Here is an 18,662-nt window from a genome sequence, read left to right on the forward strand (position 1 = left end):
TCTCTCTCTCTCTCTCTCTCTCTCTCTCTCTCTCTCTCTCTCTCTCTCTCTTTCTCTCTCTCTCCTAGACAGGGTTTCACTGTGTAGCTCTGGCTGACTCATACATAGAGCAGGCCACCTCCTCCCTCTGCTCTCAAACACTGGGATGAAAAACATGCCTATCCATCATGCTTGGCTACCATAAGCTTTCTTATCCAGTCCTTACAGCTTCAGGGAGGGCGTGACCTAATTTTTGGGGAGAGAAAGGCAGCTGGCAGGTCTGTGATGGACAATAAATGTTCTCTTAATCTGTGATCTCTGCATCTCTTTTCCTCTACTAAATATATGTTATTTGTTTGAATGTCTTTGGAAAGGAAGCTCTCGAACCTAAAGAATGACATGGGGAAAAATATTTATCCAAAAGCAGGTATATAAATAGTTATCCCCTCTTCCCCTAGGCATTTCTGAGATACAAAAGTTTTTTTAGTGTACAGTGTGGACATGTATGTCTTCTTACGTGTGTGGAATCAAGTGTGTGAGTGGGGGGACAGAGGTTAAGGTTTTTTATCTTTCTCAGTCACTCTCCATCTTATATACTAGGTCTTTCACTTGATCTCAGAAGCCATTGATTCTGCTAGTTCAGCTAGCCAGCTTGTTCCTGGGACAGCATGCTGGGGTTTCAGGTGGGCTGCCATGTTGACTTGACACTTAAGTAGGCGCTGGGATTCAAACTCTTGTCCTAATTCAGCATCCCTCTTAAACTCCTAAGCTCTCTCTAGTGAGCTTTTAAAATTTTTCCCTAGCAAATATATATTGTTTTAAATCCATCTTTAATTCCTCACACCAAAGATAACTATGTGTTTTTTTAATGGACCCATCAATGCTGTTTTTATTTGCATAGTTAACTGAATAGACAAGCTTATCCCATGTGAATAAGGTTAGAGCCAGGGTCGCTCTTCTTCCTGAGCTACCAATTCATGTCTTTGTGACCCTAGCTGAAAATGTGTGACCCTCTTCTAGGTACATCTTAAAATCGAGATGATGCTTTGGGTTACAGATAAAAACATTAAAGAGAAGTAGTTTTTTCACCAGTCTTTATTCTCAACGATTCTAGACCTCCCCACCTCATCGGGGAAGGCTGGATAGAGTTATGGATGTGGAGGGCTGTGTATTACATTCATGCTGGAAGCACACATTCTATTTCTGAATAACTGTCGACCGACTTTTTTTTTTGGTTCTTCGAGACAAGGTTTCCCTAGCTGTCATGGACTTTGTAGATCAGGCTGGCCTGGAACTCACAGAGATACTCCTGCCTCGGGCTCCGGGGTGCTGGGATTAAAGGCAGATGCCACCACCGTCCACCTTAACTGTGCTGAGACCTGGACAGAAAGGAATGGACAATGGCCAGTTGGATTTAGAAACAACTTGAATTCTTTTCCAGCTAGCTGAGCCCAAGATTGGCCCTAGGGATTTGATACGGGAACGTTTTTACACAGTCTCAATTTCATCACGTAAAATCCATTAGCCGAAAACAATTCAGTTCCTTAGGCTGATCAAAACGAAAGTTACAGCGCTTAAAGATGAATTCACTTGCGTCTCATAGAACCCTCTGGTCATGAAGCACATTGGTAAGAACAATTTGCAGAAGAGGACCAAAAAAAAAAACCGGACCTTGGTGATCAGGCCAGTAATTCTATCACACTGAAGGAGGGGACAGGTGGATCTCTGAGTTCAAGGCTAGCCAGGGCTGCTTAGTGAGACAGACTATGCAAATGAATTTTTAAAAGAAACAGATGTTTCTGAAAAGCCTGGGCTTCTTTTACTTGCTGATCTTCGAGAGAGCTAAGAAAGGCTTTGGATACATCTTTTCGTATTTAAAGATGTGTCAAGGTGTGTCATGTGCGGACCGAGGGAACGTTTCTAACCAACACCCCCGACTACCCACAGACCACCCACTGCTTTCGCAAGGGAGTCGCCGTAAGTAAACCCCGCCCCACTAGGACTTCCGGCTCCGCGGAAACTTCCGTTCTTGGCTCCAACTGGGCGGCACCCGAGCTTCTGGAGCCGCCCTGGAAGTGACGCAAGGACGCTCCTTCCATTTTGTGCAACGTCCGAGCTGCTAAGTGCGTCAGTTGTGGAGAGACGTAGAGGAGTTGAGTTCGTGTGTGTAGGGAGGCAGACAGCTCCGTCGCAGACTCCGGACCTCTCCAGGTCTCAGCCGTCAAAGACCCTGTCCGGTAGGTGAGTGGCTCGCTTTGAGGGCAAGGCTTCTCGGATCGAGGCTTCTTCATGGCCGCTCGGGTCGCGAGTGGCCGGGGCTTCGCTCTTTGCGGAGGACGGCGTCTAAGAGAGCGCAGTTGATTGAGGTGGGCGCTGGGGCACGTCTCCCTTTTGGTGTTGCTTGAGGGGAAACAAGGCGGAGGGCGGGCGTGGGGGAGGGCGTTTGTAAAGGGAAGCAGCGCGCCCCTCGCTGCCACCCTTAGGTGGTTCTTATCCGGCCTCGTATGCCTGTACGCCGGAAACCGGCCTTGCCCGGAGCCGCTAGGGTCCCCTGTTGGCCTGCAGGCGCGGCGCTCCTTGCCCGGCTTGCCCGCTGCTGAGGACGGGGCTCGGCTCGCTTGCTCCTCCCCCGCCGCAGACTCGGCCGTCGCCATTTTGTGCTGCGAACGCGCCCGTCGCCAACTGCGCATGCTCGGTTGTGGCGTCGCGAGATTCCGGCTTGTGACGCGCGGGGAGGGCGCGACGCGGGCGCGGCCGGCTGCTATTGGACAAGGCCTTGCGGAGGGCGGGGTCGGCTTCGCCTGCATTTCTCGGCCATTCTTTAACTGCGGCAGATGGGAGGGGGCCCGGGAGCCGGGGACGAGCGCGGCTGCGCAGTCTAGAAAAGTGGCAAGTGGGCGTTGCGGTTGGCTGCGGTGTGGAACCAGGGAGGGGTCGTTTTGGGAGTTGAGTTTTAACTTGAAACTTGAATGGGGGGGGGTCCTGAGCTACTTAAAGCGTACATGGCGACCTTGTTAGAGTTGGTAGGCGTTTTTAGGCTCTGCTTGACTGCCTGACAGAACGTTTCCCCCTCTGCCATTCATTGATATGGTCTTGATTGAATTACTGCCTAACAGGAAACACTAGCCGGGCATCATGAGTGGCTGTCGAGTATTCATTGGGAGACTAAATCCAGCAGCGAGGGAGAAAGATGTGGAAAGATTCTTCAAGGGTTACGGACGAATCAGAGATATTGATTTGAAAAGAGGTTTTGGTTTTGTGGTAAGTACTTCAAGCTGAGTGAATTATCTGTTGAGAAGTAGGTAACCTGGTGGCGGCAGCACAGGCCTTTACTGGGGGGGGGGGTGGCTCGGGAGGCAGAGACAGTCCAATCCATAAAGAAACCCTGTCTCAAACAATCAAAACAAAACCAAAGTGGGTAGAACTTTGGTGGTGCGCAATTATTTTTAAACTCACTGAGTCCATGTGAAGGGTTTTGTTTTTTTTTCTTGAGAAAGATGTTAGAAGTGGCCAAGAGGCAGTGGATTCTATTAAGAATTTAAAGTAACTGCTGGCTGGAGTTGGTTCCCAGCCACCCCTAGATTAGGCTTATTTGTATCTGACTTTAAGGTATATCTTATCCAAACACTTTTCCAGGATGTTAATATGCTGTAGAATGCATGTCCCAAAGCTCTGCTAAGTGTCTTGTTACTGTGCTGTAGGAGTTTGAGGACCCACGGGACGCGGATGATGCTGTTTATGAACTTGATGGGAAGGAACTGTGCAGTGAAAGGTAAGCATGATTGGTTTGTAACTAGTTCTCCCAGGAAGTAGAGCAGACTGTAAGTGCTCCTGTGTGTAGTGTAAATGTGTGTTAATGCGTTTTTCTCCTCTTCATAGGGTTACTATTGAACACGCTCGGGCTCGGTCTCGAGGAGGAAGAGGTAGAGGACGATACTCCGACCGTTTTAGCAGTCGCAGACCTCGAAATGACAGACGGTATGTATGTGGTTTGGCTGTTAGGGTTTAGGATAAGATCCATTAGCATTAAGTGGTTCTCAGACTAGGTAAGTCTAGTTATAGTTAGTCCACATGCTGAGAACCCAGAAACTTGATGGAAGTCACTGGATCACTATCTTGGCTTAAACTTGTCACATAGCATTTGACATTGTGACATAGCATCTGACATTGAATGCCTATTTTTTTCTTTCAGAAATGCCCCACCTGTAAGAACAGAAAATCGACTTATAGTTGAGAATTTATCCTCAAGAGTCAGCTGGCAGGTTTGTTGAAATACAGTTTTAAGATATTTTAATGTGGCATTTAAAAATGTTAATGGGTAGTTAATGTTTTATTAATATATATCTTATTAAATGTTTTATCTTAAATTAATGGATTTAATTGAACTATAATTTTAAACTTTAGTTAAATGTAACTGGGGGATGTTTCAGATTTTAATATTAGTGATCAAATGTAAATGTTTTGAGGTTATTTTTTTTCATGTTTTTTAAAATCAATTTTAACCAAATATTAAACCCTTTATTTGCCAGCCTATCTGTGTCGTTGGCCTTATGACGAGGAGTGCCTGTGGGTTATCCTAATCGTTGTCTTGGTCACTCTTGGTTGGGCCTGGTTGACTTTGCCAGTCAGCTCCTACAGTGATCAGTTGGCCACCTCTAGATCTGTGTTTGCCGGTCTAGACGTAATCGGGGCACTTACTTGAAGTGCCGGGTTGCAGCGATCCCAGAACGTTGATAACGTGATCTGATCCCTAAGTTGAGAGCTGTCTTCCTGTAACGCTTCCGAATAAGAGGTCCTGGTCGAAAGAGTTGAAAGATACGAAATTAGTTGGTCGTTGGAATCCTGATCGCAGTAAAGTGGTCCTTGGTAACTGCACAAGAGTAAAACATGTCTGCATCGCCAGTAGTCTGCTAATAGGGAGGGCTGTGCGATTAAAGGCTTCCATCGATTGGGTAGTATCCTTCAAGTGGGTGGCGAAGAGCCAGTCGGGCCTATGTCATGAAGGTTTCTCCGACCGCTTAATGGTTTGCTGCTTGACTAGCCTAGGGAAATGTTAATAAAGGTAAAGTAAATTTTTTTAATGACATATGGGGCACAAAATAACTGGTGTCTTTGTAAATGTTGTTTTATTTATTTATTTTTGTTTTCCTTTTTTAGAATATAAAACTAGTCTTTAAAGGATGTACTGTTCCTTTTTGGTTTTTTTTGTTGTTTGTTTTGTTTTTTTGTTTGTTTTTTCCCCCTTTTTGTACTGAGCTCAGTTAGACTAATACTATAACATTAAAAATTGGAATTTCCTCTAGCATTTTGCTTAAGAGCAATATGCTATTTGCTTATTTCGTGCCCTGGCATAATTTTTGAATTCTGATAGAATACAAGTGTGGTATATGCCATGTTTGTACTTTATCTAACAACTTCTCTTCCAGTAGTCTTGTTTATACCATGTGGTTGTTTGTGTGCCACTTTTCCCTTTCTCTCCTTAACGTAATTGTCTTGTGTTAAGGATCTCAAAGATTTCATGAGACAAGCTGGGGAAGTAACCTTTGCGGATGCACATCGACCTAAACTAAATGAAGGGTGAGTATGCCCTGGAGTAGTGAGCCCTTTAACTAATTACCTCGGGAATTCTGTTGTGTGTTACTAGGATCTAAAATTGGCATGTGCTTGATTTTGGCAATTGGGGAGGAGAGGTTCTATAAGGGGCTGCTGATAATACTGGTATTTAATAGGCACCTGCCCTACTGTACATAGGACACCCCACAGAGTTGACTGCCTAAAACCTTGCTGTGCTGTAAATATCAGAAATAACATAAAACAGTAGTAACAGCAGGGAGTAAACTTAGGCTTATCTTGATCTGTCTACAAGGCTGTTGGGTATATAACCTTTAAAGGGATTTTTCCCCCCATTTTAGGGTAGTTGAGTTTGCCTCTTACGGTGACTTAAAGAATGCTATTGAGAAACTTTCTGGAAAGGAAATTAACGGGAGAAAAATCAAATTAATTGAAGGCAGCAAAAGGCACAGGTACTCTTTCCTTGATATTTTTAAGCTAAAAGTTTTGCTTGCTGGCTTTTAGAGCCCTGTCATACAGGTTAATTTGTTTTCTCTCTCTTTCCTCCCCATTTTTCATAGCAGGTCAAGAAGCAGGTCACGATCTCGGACCAGGAGTTCCTCTAGGTCCCGTAGCCGATCCCGTTCACGAAGGAGCAAGTCTTACAGCCGATCAAGGAGCCGGAGCCGGAGCCGGAGCAAGTCCCGTTCTGGTAGTAGGTCTCCTGTGCCTGAGAAGAGCCAGAAACGTGGTTCTTCGAGTAGATCTAAATCTCCAGCATCTGTGGATCGCCAGAGGTCCCGGTCCCGGTCCAGGTCCAGATCAGTTGACAGTGGCAATTAAACTGTAAATAACTTGCCCTGGGGGCCTTTTTTTAAAAAAACAAAACAAATTCCCAAACCATACTTGCTAAAAATTCTGGTAAGTATGTGCTTTTCTGTGGGGTGGGATTTGAGGGGGTTGGGCTGGATTTCTTTGTAGATGTGGACCACCAAGGGGTTGTCGAAAACTAATTGTATTAAATGTCTTTTGATAAGCCTTCTGCTCACACTTTTGTGACTGTCTGAAGTATATAGTTTGTGTATATTGATAGAGCTCTTTTATAACTAAAGCATTTAATTTTTTGTACTAGAAAAACTTTTGAATATTTTAGTTCATTGTTCAGATATGTTGACTTGATTAGTTTAATTACTCAATTAAACTAATGAATAGTTTTGGACACTTTAAAAGAGCTCTAAATTTGCTTGTATATAAAGGCTTAATATGAGTTTTGTTAGGGTCAAGGGTGTCTTCTCACCCATTAACAGCTGTAGATAAAGCAGCTGTTTGTTGATAATAAAGTACTAAGTATTATAAAACTGCTTTTGGTCTGTTTCTCTCAAGAAGTCCTGTATTGTTCCCTCACATTCTGTGTATTTTAAGTTTAAAACTACACATGTAGCACAGAACCCTGGAGTGCTGTGGTATGAGCTTATACAAGTATTTTTTTGCTGTTTGAAGCTAGTGAAGGAGTCTGGATGAAAACTGACAACTAAGTTGAGTGACAGTTCCCTTGTATTCCTTCCATACTTTTCCTGTTGCTGCCTGACTTGAATTGCCGTCAGGTTACTTACCCTAAACAGAAAGGGCAGGCTTTGGTAAACACATAAGATCCAGGGCAAGTTCTCTTGTCAGGTGTAACACAATTGGGATGGTCATAGTGTAATTTCTCAGTGACTGAAAGCTTAAGGGGTCTTTACATGCTATGTTTTATTTAGGTTTTTATAAAGGGGTGTGTGTGCGTGTATGTTGCCAGGTGCGGACTGAGTAAGTATTGGATAGCGGAACATCTTAATATCCGAGTGCTTGGTGTTGAGTAATCCTCAACTTTTTTTTTTTTGGTTTTTCAAGACAGGGTTTCTCTGTATAGCCCTGGCTGTTCTGGAACTCACTCTAGACCAGTCTGGCCTCGAACTCAGAAATCTGCCTGTCTCTGCCTCCCAAGTGCTGGAATTAAAGGCGTGCACCACGGCCTCCCAGCTCCTCAAAACTATTACAGCAAACCTAGGGGGGCTTTTCAAAGGACCAATTAAGGATCCAGGATTTCTGATTCTGTATTTCAGGACTAGACAGGCATGCTCACTTCGGGTAGAAAGTATAAAAAGGCTCATTGCTTCCTCAAAGTGGGAGTTAGGAAGAGCTGGCATTTGGGAGTTCTGGGGAGAGCTCAGTAGAAGGTTCCAGTGAATCTTCTCACTCATGAACTGTAGCTGATCTTTAACAGGCTAGATGTAGGAGTAGTGGTCTATTTGTTTACTTGAGGGAACTGTTAACACTGGCAGAACCTGGCATTCTCTTTTTACCAGCTATCTCACCTGTGCTTTTATGGGGATCCTCTCTAGTATACTAAGGGAACTGTCAGATTGAAGTTTTAGAGTACTAAGACCTAAGATTTGAGAAGTTAAAAACAGTGAGATTCTTTTGAGACAAGAGTCTGTGTCTGGTCCTGGATGGTCTGGCTTCTGCTATGTATTATATAGACTAAGCTGGCCTTACTCCTACACCTGCCACTGCTGATGCCACCTCCTTAGTGCTATGATTTCAAGTGTGCCACCACAGCCTTGATAGACTTAATAAAAGGATGTTTTAGAACTAGTTTTTTGTTTTCACTTATTTCTAAAGATAATTTGAAGCCTCAGGTCATTTGAAGAAACATGCAAAGGTGAACCTGGTCAGTCATTCTTGTGCTTGTTGTTAATCCTGCAAATCTGCCAAACAAATGCCCCGATGTGGCTTCAGTTGCACACTGTCAGTGATGGGAAATACAAAAAGTAGTTTACCATGTTTAACTGTGTATGCAGTGGGTAGTTTATTCATCTGTGATTTTTATTGTCTGAGTAAAAAGTGAAAAATGTTTAGATTTCATTTTCTGTACAGTTCCCTCAAGGTTTTTGGAGTGTTTGCTGTCACTGACTAAACTGATAGAATGTAGTTTTGTGTTGGCTTATTCCTGTTTTTTTTAAAGAATTTTTCTTGCTTTCTTGTGTTTCTGGTACCTTTTGTTTTAGTGTACTGGGTGGCAGGTTTGTCCTTTTTAAAATTGCTTTTGTCCCTCTCTGTCTACTTGGTATTGATTATAATTGAACTTAAGTCATGTAGCAAAGAAAGAATTAAGATCATTTGGTGAGTTAGAACTACAAGTTGTAGTTTATTTCCTTTTGAGTTACAACATGAAGCAGGTTGTGGATGTTTAATGAAGAAAACACCTGCTTACTGGAAAGTTTAGAAATAGTGACATCAGTGTTTATCAGATGCAGCTGTTTCGTTCAGCCTTCATAGAGTTCATAGCTACTGAAAAGTGGTTTTGGTTTCTTGGGACAGTTTTGCTATGTACTTAAGGTTGACTTTGAGTTCCTGAGCATTGGTATTATAGGCAGGAACCACTTTCTCTAGTTCTTGTTTACCTTTTAAACAAATAGGAAATTGAAACAATGTCCGGCATGGATGAAGACAGTTCCTGGATAGATGCCCTTCATGGCTTCATGGTTCTGCTGATGAAGGTTTGCTGGAAGTGCTAGACAAACAATCCGGCAAACTTGGTGTTCCTTTTCTTGCTGCTTCTAAATTTTCACATTCTAATTTGCCATCTGACTGACCAGAATTCAGGCCATTAGGGGAAGGGCTAGGTTGTGTAGGAGGAATAGACCCGTTGTGGGTACCTTTTTCCAAAGCTGCTGGAATAGCATCTTCTGTTGCAGCAGCCTTGTAGGTAATTTTTGTTTGGTCTGTAGAGTTAAAAGAGAATGAGAGTAAAACAGACTTGAATGAGAACGGTCCTATGGGCTCATGCTCCCTGTCATGATGTAACTCTGACCCTCTGAAACGGTAAACCCCTGATAAACTCAGCTTACAGCAATAGAATAGTGACCTATACAAACTTTCTTGGGAAAAAATAGCTAAGACAAACGTAAAACTTGTTAAATTGCAAGACGGGTGTGCTCTGTGTTTGTACCTGTCATCTCATCCCTTTCAGGAAGATTTGCATTTCCTTTGAGATCCTTAATGTGGTGGCACTAACAGTAAGATGCCTTGTGTGGTATGCTCATCCCTGTAACAACAACTCCTGTACACAAAGCAGAGAATGTAGGTTTAGGTTGAGTAATAATGACTTCTGAAGGACCCGCAAAGCGGGAAGAAAGGTTTGAATGATCAGACTTCAAACTGCCAACACCCTTCCTCAGTCTGAGTGTTCCCTCCCCCATGTGGAAGTGGTGAGGGATTTTGAAGGTAAGAGTCAGAGTCCTCCATGCTCTCCCACTACAGTAGAAGAAGTGGGTCAAATAGTTTTCTCTCAGTTTTGGTGCTAGGGTTTTCAGCATTGGCTCTTTTAGGTCCTGAGGATTGAAATTCCAGAGTTATCACTTTAAGGTTATTACAGGTCTTTCTGGAACTACAACTTTAAACCTGGAACCTAGTTGATGACTCAGTGCCATCTCTTGTGCTATCTGTTGCACATGTTACCTGATGAGACTCGGCTACTTTTGAATAGAGCATTTAGTGGTTCTGTAGAGTGGGCAGCTCTTAGATTTTCTTTTTGGCTTCCTGATAACCAAGATGACAGTTACAAGGGGGGGACATTGGCATTTGCTAGTATAATATAGTGGATTTCACTAAAGTTTTGTGTCTGTCTTGGGGTGCAGATCACAGTTCCTGGGATCAAAAGAGAATCTCAGCCTTGATTTTAGAAATAGGCAGTAGAAGCAATTGGGTTAGGAAATAGAAGAGTTTTTGTTTGAAAGACACAAGAGTACTGGGGATTCTGGTTGAATGCTTTTGTAGCATACCTAAGGTCCTGGGCTTGATTTTCGGTATTAAAAAGACATGACTGGGCATGGTACATGATGTTCAGTTTGAGCACTTGGAGGCTGGTGAATCTTGTTTGAGGCTAGCCTGAGCTACATACAAAAAAAAAAAAAAGATCACAAGTAGTGTTTACTTGGTACATGGGAGCTATTCTGTGCTTAGCACCATTAAACAAAATGGTTTATAAAGAGTACTCTGGGTAAGATGACTCAGCAGGTAAAGGTTCTTGCTGCTAACCCTAAATGACCCAAGTTAGAACCCTCATGTCCACATGGAAAGAGAATCGACTCCTTGGAGTTCTCTGACTAAATGGGTCTGACACATAAAAACAAAAGTCCTTTTAAGGATTGATTGGGGGGCAGGAGTGTGGGTATTTCTCTGCATGTATCTTTGTACTGCATGAAGTGTTCATAGAGGCCAGAAGAGGGCATTCTTTAGGACTGGGGTTACATTGGCTTCTGAGCTGTCTTTAGGGTCCTGTGGAGGAGCAATAGCCATTTCTCCAGCCCCTGCAAGTGCTCTTAACAGCTGCCTCTTCAATTCCTCAGAAGCACTTTGAGGGAGGGATTCTGAGCTTTTAGAGAATTATGTTCTGCAGATAATGAATTTGCTCTGAACATTTAAAGTATTAATTTTAAAAGAAAAGTATTAAAATAATTTAAAGAAAATTCTAGTAATTAGTACAAATTAATGCTAGTTATGTATTTAAGAATTCTGAAACTGACTAGAGTAGAGTCACCTTTTAGATTTAGTCACGTTAGGACTGAGTTTTCTCTCTGGGCACTAGGATACTAGGGCTCCGACCTCTATACAGAAAGCTGAACACTAAAGAATGCAAAAGCTTCCCAAACTAACACCTGAGAGATCTCTTGTCAGTCCCTTGAGAAAAACTTGGTTTTCTCAGTTAAGGTAGAAGTATAGTGTTACTGATGAAAATGACATTCACTCTTCAAAGTCTCTTGCATACTTCAGTGTCCGGTCCCTCTTGGGAACCTCTTGTTGGTCCAATGTAGTGGCAGTACTAAGGGAGATGATTCAATACTCACCCTTTGGAGGCTTGATTTTCTCATAGCACCGGAAGATAATAATGAAGAGAAGTCCTTCTGCAAGCTGGAAAATCATGTAGAGGAGAGGGAAGAAGAAAAGCGGGCCAATGACTTCAGGGGGGAAGGTCACATTGAGGATGGTAGAACAGAGTTGAACGTTTTGGAATCCTGTTTCCATGCTGATGGTGCGTCTGCAGCTGTGTGAATGGGGAGAAAAAGCAGTGTTCAACAAGACAGTGGACAGCTCTTGGGCCTGCCCTTCCCCCTTCTGATGCTTTAGACCTACAGTATCCAGCATAGGAATATGGGATCCAATAGTGATGAAAAGGTACAGAAAGTTTATAAAGGCGGTGTGTGTGCATGCATGCATATGCTTTGGGATTACTTGGCCTTGGATATGCTAGGCATATGCTTTACCACTGAGCTATATCCATCTGGCCCAAGGAGGCCATTGAATAGTTTGGGAATTTTGTCTGCTTTTACAAAGTTGCTAAGTTAAAATTTGAAAGTGACTGGCAGATGAAACTGGAAGCCGGTATCTTTCGTTAGCTTGTTAGTCAGTCTTACAGTTGCACTTTGAGCAGATAGTGGGGGGTTAAAATGTTGCAGACTTCATCCTGTGCTGGTTTGTAGTTCATGTATCTTTAATTCTAGAACTCGCCATGAAAACGAGCCTTATGTATTTTTGAAACCTGCCCCCCTAATTTTGCTTTCCATTTTGTGGATTGAAGAGCAGGATGTTTTTATTGAATGAATACACATTTCATCTGTCTTAACTCCGAGTATGTTAAAGTACTACTGAATTTAGCGTATTAGGAAAGATTACTGTGATGGCCCTTGGTACTATGGCCATTGTGACCTGTAGCTCTCAGGACTAGTAGGACTGTAGAGCTATGGTTAGGCAGCCTTTTGCACAAGTCATTTCATCTTTATTAACAATGGTGACAATGGTGGATTTGTGATTTGGAAATGAGTTTTTCTTAAAAGTGTAGCGGGGAGATTCTACTAATTGCAGGGGCTCTGAACTTGTAGGTCACTATCCTTTTGGAGGGTGGATGACCCTTTCAGGGGTTTCCTAAGACTATTGGATATTAACTTAGGATTCATAGCAAAATTACAGTTACAAAGTAGTGACAAAAGTAACCTTATGGTGGTTCATCACAATATAAGAAAGTGTATTAAAGGGCCCTAGCATTAGGAAGGTTGAGAACCATTGTACTAATAATGTTTAGACTCCCACCTAACTAGGCTAACAGAAGGAAAGGCCTGTTTCCACAGACCCTCAGGTTGAATGTTATTTTACAGTGGCTGTATTTATGAGTTGGATTGCACTATAGCTAAAGACTTGAGCTTGGAGTATCACTTAGCGTAACTTTTATCTGATACTGTCCTTGTCAAGGATTCAAGCCTTGTTAGCAGAGTGGGCAAGGAAAGAAAGTATTAGCATTGGCATTAAAGTTACCCCAGAGCCATCCAACTCACAGGTATCATTTCAATGTTGGGAGAGAGCAGACTTTGCCTTTAACACCCTCCCATCCTATTGAACCCCCCTCCATCCCCCCAGTATTTCTCATTACCCAAAAGTCAGTTGGTGCTGTTGAACATTCGCCAGGAAAATGCTCTACCCATATCTCAAGGTTCCTTTTTCCATATCCTTTCCAAAAAGACTTAAGAGACATCCAGAGGACAGTGGGACCTAGAAGACCTACCTTGGGTTGAGTCGGAAGAGAGCAGAGAGAATGTAACCCAACAGGAAGCCACTGAGAGGCATCAGGGAGGAAGTGGCCAGTAAGGGTGGTGTCATGACGAACAAGATGCTGTTGCCCACATTGATGACAGAGAGGACTGTGACAGCCACCGAGAGGGAGAAAGTGGTGATCATGCCTCCCTGGACATGGGGACAGGAAGAGACCATCAGAAGGCTGGGAGTGTGGGCATAAAGGAGTGGGGAGATACATGGTAGGAAGTAGGAATTCGAAAAACCTTTATCTTCTATCTTTCGGGTTTCTTATTAGTAGCTGGGAAAATATTTGGCTAATACTTTTAATGATTAAAAAGTCAGCCCAGCACAGCCAGCTGCTTTTGACATAGCTCCAGACTGCTGTGAAATTCTCAATGACGGGTGTAGCTGTGAAGGGATGAAGCTCTGGTCCTAGGAAGCTGATGTCAACATTTCCAGTCTATGTATACAATTGCACAAGACTCCATACATGCTTTGGAGCTGGTTAGAACCAGTTGTACTTTCTCAGCTTCTGTTATAGGGAGAGACTTAAATGTTTTGGGGCAGCAGTTCTCAACTTGTAGGTAGTGACCCCCAAAGGGGTTGAGCAACCCTTAGGTCCCTTAAGACCATTGGAAAATACCGATATTTATATTACAATTCATAGCAAAATTAGTTAAGAAGTAACAATAAAAATAATTTATTGTTGGGGTTCACTGCAACGTGAACTGAATTTAAGGGTGCAGCATTAGGAAGATTGAGAACCACTGTTTTAGGGTTAACTGGACTTCTGGAAATTGCCAAGAGTCATTTAAAGCAAAGCAGATAAACAGGTGGTTGGTTGAACTAGGTAGCCTCCTTTTTTAACTCCACATGATGTGTAACCCTAAAAAGCTTGTTCCTGTGACGTGGAAACTTAGTGTTATAAACTGCAAGTCTGTCATGCCTCCCCACCCCCACCCCACCCCTGTAAGTGCTGTGAAAGCATTTATTGGGGGTAATGGCATGTTTTTAAAATAAAACTTTTTACAGTTTTTTTTCTACACACCACTGAGAACCTTTACTAGGTGGATTCTGGGGAAATGACTGCTTAATGTTTTCGTCATGAGACATAAAGATGTAAGTTTTCAGAGTGTACTTCCATGCTCTTTCTGCAGCATGCTACAAAATGACAAAAAATGTAAATTTGTGTTTGTTTTTCATCTTTTGAATAAAGAAATAGCAAAAAAAGAAAATCAGTTCTCACGTTACTTTGTAGTGATTATGCTTTGACCTGGCTTTTGTCTTTTTTTTTTTTTTTTTTTTTTTTTTTTTTTGTTTTTCGATACGGGGTTTCTTTGTGCAGCCCTGGCTGTCCTGGAACTCACTCTGTAGACCAGGCTGGCCTCGAACTCAGAAAACCACCTGCCTTTGCCTCCCAAGTGCTGGGATTAAAGGCGTGCGCCACCACCGCCTGGCTTTTAGTGTCCTTTTTATTCCTGTGTGTGATACTCACTTGTTTTTTTTGAGGCAGGGTCTCACTGTGTGGCCCTGGCGGCCATCTTGAACATGCTATGTAGAGGGGTGTGACAAGGACTGAGCTCTTGGAGGAATATGGATAATCTCATGTTCTTCTAAGGGCAAGCAATGAGATGCTGGGAGTGTTTATGCTTCTTCTTAGTTTCTTCTAGCTAGCGGAAACCCACCAAGTTTCCCCTGTTGCTTTCTATTTGGCCTTTCTCCAGGCTTATGTAAATCCCAACCTTTGTGTCTGGCACAAGCCCCACCAAGAAAGCCTGACCCTTCTGGCCTTCAGTAGTAGTCGTCTTAAAGACTACCAGACCTTTGCCTGTTATTGTTGGATTCTATTTCTCTTGTGTGTAACTTCACTTTTTTCAAATGACAAACTCAGAAGACAGCCCTCAAGTGTACAGCAGAGACTTTAAGCATCAAGGAGGATAAGTTTAATTTTATTTTAATTATATGAAGTGTGTGTGTGTACATACAATGTTCACTTCTGACGCTTAAAAAGCTATTGTGCATGCTACAGTCCTATAACATAATGACATAGCAAATACACCAAGAATAGACTTATTTTACATCTATAGCAAGGAAGGGAAGCCTGCTGTGGTTTGAATGAATGTTGTCACCCACCTCCCTACATGTCCACATCTTTTTTTTTTTTTAATTTTGTTTTGTTTTCTTTTTTTCTTTTTTTTAAACTATTTATTTATTATATGTAAGTACACTGTAGTTGTCTTCAGACATCCCACAAGAGGGCATCAGATATCATTGCAGATGGTTGTGAGCCACCTGTGGTTGCTGGGATTTGAACTCATGACCTCTGGAAGAGCAGTCAGTGAGCCATCTCACCACTGAGCCATCTCACCAGACCCACATGTCCACATCTTAAAGGGAGATCCCTGGGGTGATGCTGCTAGGAAGTCCTATGGCCTCAGGATGTGGAGCCTTAGGATGTGAAGGTTCTTAGGGCACTGGGGACATGGTACTGAAAAGGCACGGGGGTCCAGTGCTACTCTGTCTTCTGTTCTGTCTTGGGACTCATGTACCCAACCCAACACATGCTGTCATGAACTGCCCTTGCCAGATGGCCCAGCATTGAACTAGAACCCCTAGGACAGCTCATCAAAGTAAACCTCTCTAAGTAACCTGTGTGGTGGTAGTTGCTCAGTTACCATGCTCCATCAAGGGCCCCGAGTTCTTTTGTTTGTTTATTTGTTTTGTTTTTTCGAGACAGGGTTTCTCTGTGTAGCCCTGGCTGTCCTGAACTCACTCAGTAGACCAGGCTGGCCTCGAACTCAGAAATCCGCCTGCCTCTGCCTCCCAAATGCTGGGATTAAAGGCGTGCGCCACCACCGCCCGGCCCGAGTTCTTACCTTGAGGACGTAGGGCACGTATTGTGGCCTTTTGGACTTGAGGAAGATCCCTATGGTGCAAGGGATGAGAACCATGACGAGTGATATCATAATGCCTTTATAGGGCACCTTGTCCTTAAAGTCGCCATCGTAGATTCCTTGACTGTAGATGTACAAGAGGAGAGGCATCATGCCCAAGGCAGTGAAGCTGGAGCAGGTGGTCATCACGATGCTGAGTGGCAGAGCAAAGGAAAGTGGAAAGAGCAAAGGAAAAGCCAGTTAGAGGTTTGAGTTCCTTCTATGTGACTGACACCATGCTTTATACCTTACGCCATCTTCTTGGGCAGTAAACATACTGTCTTTGACTTATTCCAAATTGTACATAGTAAGTGGCTGATAGAAGATAAAAGAAGCACAGCCTGTCCAACTCCTTCAAATATATCATTGGAGAAGGTGCCATGTGATGCAAATAAACCAGATTTTCTTGATTGGTGTGGTGCCACCCCTGAGAAAGCTGGTCCTGAATGCTATAGGACAAGAGTCTGAGCAAGCCATGAGGAGCAAGCCAGTAAGCAGCATTCCTCCATGGCCTCTGCTTCAGTTATAGCGGGTTCTTGTCTTGACTTCTTCAATGGTGGACGGTGAGGTGGAAGTGTAAGCAAAATAAACCCTTTCCTCAAGTTGCTTTGGGACACGCTAGTATATTAATATTAGAAACCCTAATTAAGACAGATGCAGGAAAAAATTTAACACGATTCAATGTTACAAAAAATTAGTACACCATCAATAGAGAACCCTAATTTGAAAGTGATACCTACTAAGGGTTTATCATCAACTGCGATAAGCAGTTTAAAAAATTTCCTAAGCCAGGCAGTGGTGGTGCATGGCCTTTAATACCAGCACTTGGGAGGCAGAGGCAGGCAGATTTCTAAGTTTGAGGCCAGCCTGGTCTACAGAGTGAGTTCCAGGACAGCCTGGGCTATACAGAGAAGCCCTGTCTCAAAAAACAAAAACAAACAAACAAACAAAAAACCAAAATTTCCTATAATTAAAGGCCTAAAACAACATTCTGTTATCACCTCATATATTGCAGTATACACAGCAAGAGAATGTGTAGGAAGAGGAGAAAATAAACTGATTTTTTTTTTTTTGGCTAATGATTTGATAGAGGAAATTTTTCATTATAAAGAACTGAGGTTATAAACATGAGTGAGATAAGATAAACATGAGAAATCTGGGGTCAGACATTAGATTTTTTAAAAAAGATATTTATAATCAAAATTATAAAATACTTAGAAATGAATTTCAAGGAGATACAAGGTCTTTTACTCAAGAGATTATTAAAAATAAAATCATAGAAAGATCTGGAAGAAACCTAAGAGCTGTCTGTGTCATAGTCATGGCACAATGAGGAGACAAGATCATGAAGTGGGTGACGTGGTTTGGGTGAGAAACATCTATAGGACTGTGTAGTTGAACACTTGGTTCCCAGTTGGTGATGCTACGACTTTAGGAGAGAGAGATTTGATGGAGGAAGTGTGTCACCGCGATGGAGGAAGCTTGTCACCGCGGGTGGCCTTTGAGGTCCTGTAGCCTGACCCTGCTCCCTGTTTGCTTTTACTATTTTTTGTATGTGGATGAAATTTGATCACCCAGCTTCCCGTGTCTACCATCCTGCCTTCCCTACCTATTGCCTTGTCTTCCCATTACGGTGAATTTGATCCCTCTGAAAGTATAATCCAAAATAAATAGTCTCAAACTTTGTATGTAAATGCTGGGGGTGTCTCCAGTTAGCACTGGCAGCTTCCAGAGGACCCGGATTCAATTCCCAGCACCCACATGGCCACTCAGACACCCATATGCCCAAATGCAGCTCAAGCATTTGTAACTGCAATTCCAGGGGCATCTGACTCACTGTAAAGAGGGCATCAGGCAGGCATGTGGTTTGTCAGCACATGGTTCACAGACACAGTAGACAAAACATATGTGCATGTGCACACACGCACACACCATACTCCACATCACAAATGTGTATAAATGCAATGCAAAGTTTAACATTTTGTCAGTTTGAAAGCTGTTTCTAAAATTCAAGTGCAAGAGTAGAAAGGTGAAGATTATTAATGTTTTCATGAGGATATGTAGACCTGTAAAGTCATTGTAATTAAGAAAATATACAGGTAGAAAGATAGCCACATTGACCAATAAGATCAGACACAAACTCAAGCGTATTTCACTATTACAGGAGATATTGGAGGAGAGGAAGGATGCATAAAATGTATTCATATGGAAAATGTAAGACTAGGTCATTCATAAAAATAAGTTCTAAAGTAACTTAAGGTTTCTATGTGAAAGGCAAGTATTTTCAAGTTTTTCAAAAAACGTATAGGAAATATCTTTGTAGACTATGTAGAGAATTTATTAAATCTCTAGTCAAGAAAAACCAGTAGAGTTGACTAAGTAAGAAGCACTGTGTAAGGCATCGTTAAGCATATGCATGTAAATCCCATGCTGTGAAGAGACAATACATTCAATCCACTTTCGAAGCCGGTTTAGTCTACAGAGCAAGTTCCCGGACAGCCAGGGCTATTCGAAGAAACCTTATCTCAAAAAGCAAGCAAGCAAGCAAGCAAGCAAGCAAGCAAGCAAGCAAGCAAGCAAGCAAGCAAGCAA

At 42.7% G+C, this 18,662-nt stretch overlaps 2 protein-coding genes across 7 annotated transcripts in view; one reads left to right on the plus strand and one right to left on the minus strand.

Moving 5' to 3' along the window:
• Positions 1 to 2,050: 2,050 nt before the first annotated feature.
• On the plus strand, positions 2,051 to 6,890 carry Srsf5 (serine and arginine rich splicing factor 5). Of its 6 annotated transcripts, none has more exons than XM_028789513.1 (8): positions 2,051 to 2,220; positions 3,096 to 3,240; positions 3,681 to 3,751; positions 3,859 to 3,957; positions 4,172 to 4,241; positions 5,483 to 5,556; positions 5,892 to 6,002; positions 6,111 to 6,890. In XM_028789513.1, exons 2-8 carry the CDS (start codon positions 3,115 to 3,117, stop codon positions 6,370 to 6,372), a joined length of 813 nt encoding a protein of 270 aa, XP_028645346.1. In that variant the 5' UTR covers positions 2,051 to 2,220; positions 3,096 to 3,114; the 3' UTR covers positions 6,373 to 6,890. The 6 variants fall into 6 exon arrangements, with proteins under 6 accessions (XP_028645346.1, XP_028645347.1, XP_028645376.1 ...); XM_028789514.1 differs by having other exon boundaries at positions 2,051 to 2,216; XM_028789543.1 differs by having other exon boundaries at positions 2,072 to 2,345; positions 6,114 to 6,890.
• A 1,802-nt stretch (positions 6,891 to 8,692) lies between these two features.
• Slc10a1 (solute carrier family 10 member 1) overlaps positions 8,693 to 18,662 on the minus strand; it is a 15,522-nt gene continuing 5,552 nt past the window's right edge. Inside the window, exons 2-5 of the mRNA XM_028789380.1 lie at positions 16,014 to 16,224; positions 13,127 to 13,305; positions 11,418 to 11,614; positions 8,693 to 9,293 (exon numbers count right to left, since the gene is read on the minus strand). Of these exons, the coding sequence (XP_028645213.1) occupies positions 9,049 to 9,293; positions 11,418 to 11,614; positions 13,127 to 13,305; positions 16,014 to 16,224 (832 nt within the window). The 3' untranslated portion in view covers positions 8,693 to 9,048. The remainder of the gene's footprint in view (positions 9,294 to 11,417; positions 11,615 to 13,126; positions 13,306 to 16,013; positions 16,225 to 18,662) is intronic.

The sequence above is a fragment of the Grammomys surdaster genome, unplaced genomic scaffold, assembly GCF_004785775.1.
Source record: "Grammomys surdaster isolate TR1022 unplaced genomic scaffold, NIH_TR_1.0 127, whole genome shotgun sequence".
Lineage (NCBI taxonomy): Eukaryota > Metazoa > Chordata > Mammalia > Rodentia > Muridae > Grammomys > Grammomys surdaster.

Bases quoted from the DNA above. Each gene is read 5' to 3' on its own strand.
- Srsf5 (XM_028789513.1), top strand. From the start codon at position 3,115: ATGAGTGGCTGTCGAGTATTCATTGGGAGACTAAATCCAGCAGCGAGG. The intron at 3,241-3,680 runs GTAAGTACTTCA...ACTGTGCTGTAG, and splicing joins AAAGAGGTTTTGGTTTTGTG to GAGTTTGAGGACCCACGGGA. The intron at 6,003-6,110 runs GTACTCTTTCCT...CATTTTTCATAG, and splicing joins GAAGGCAGCAAAAGGCACAG to CAGGTCAAGAAGCAGGTCAC.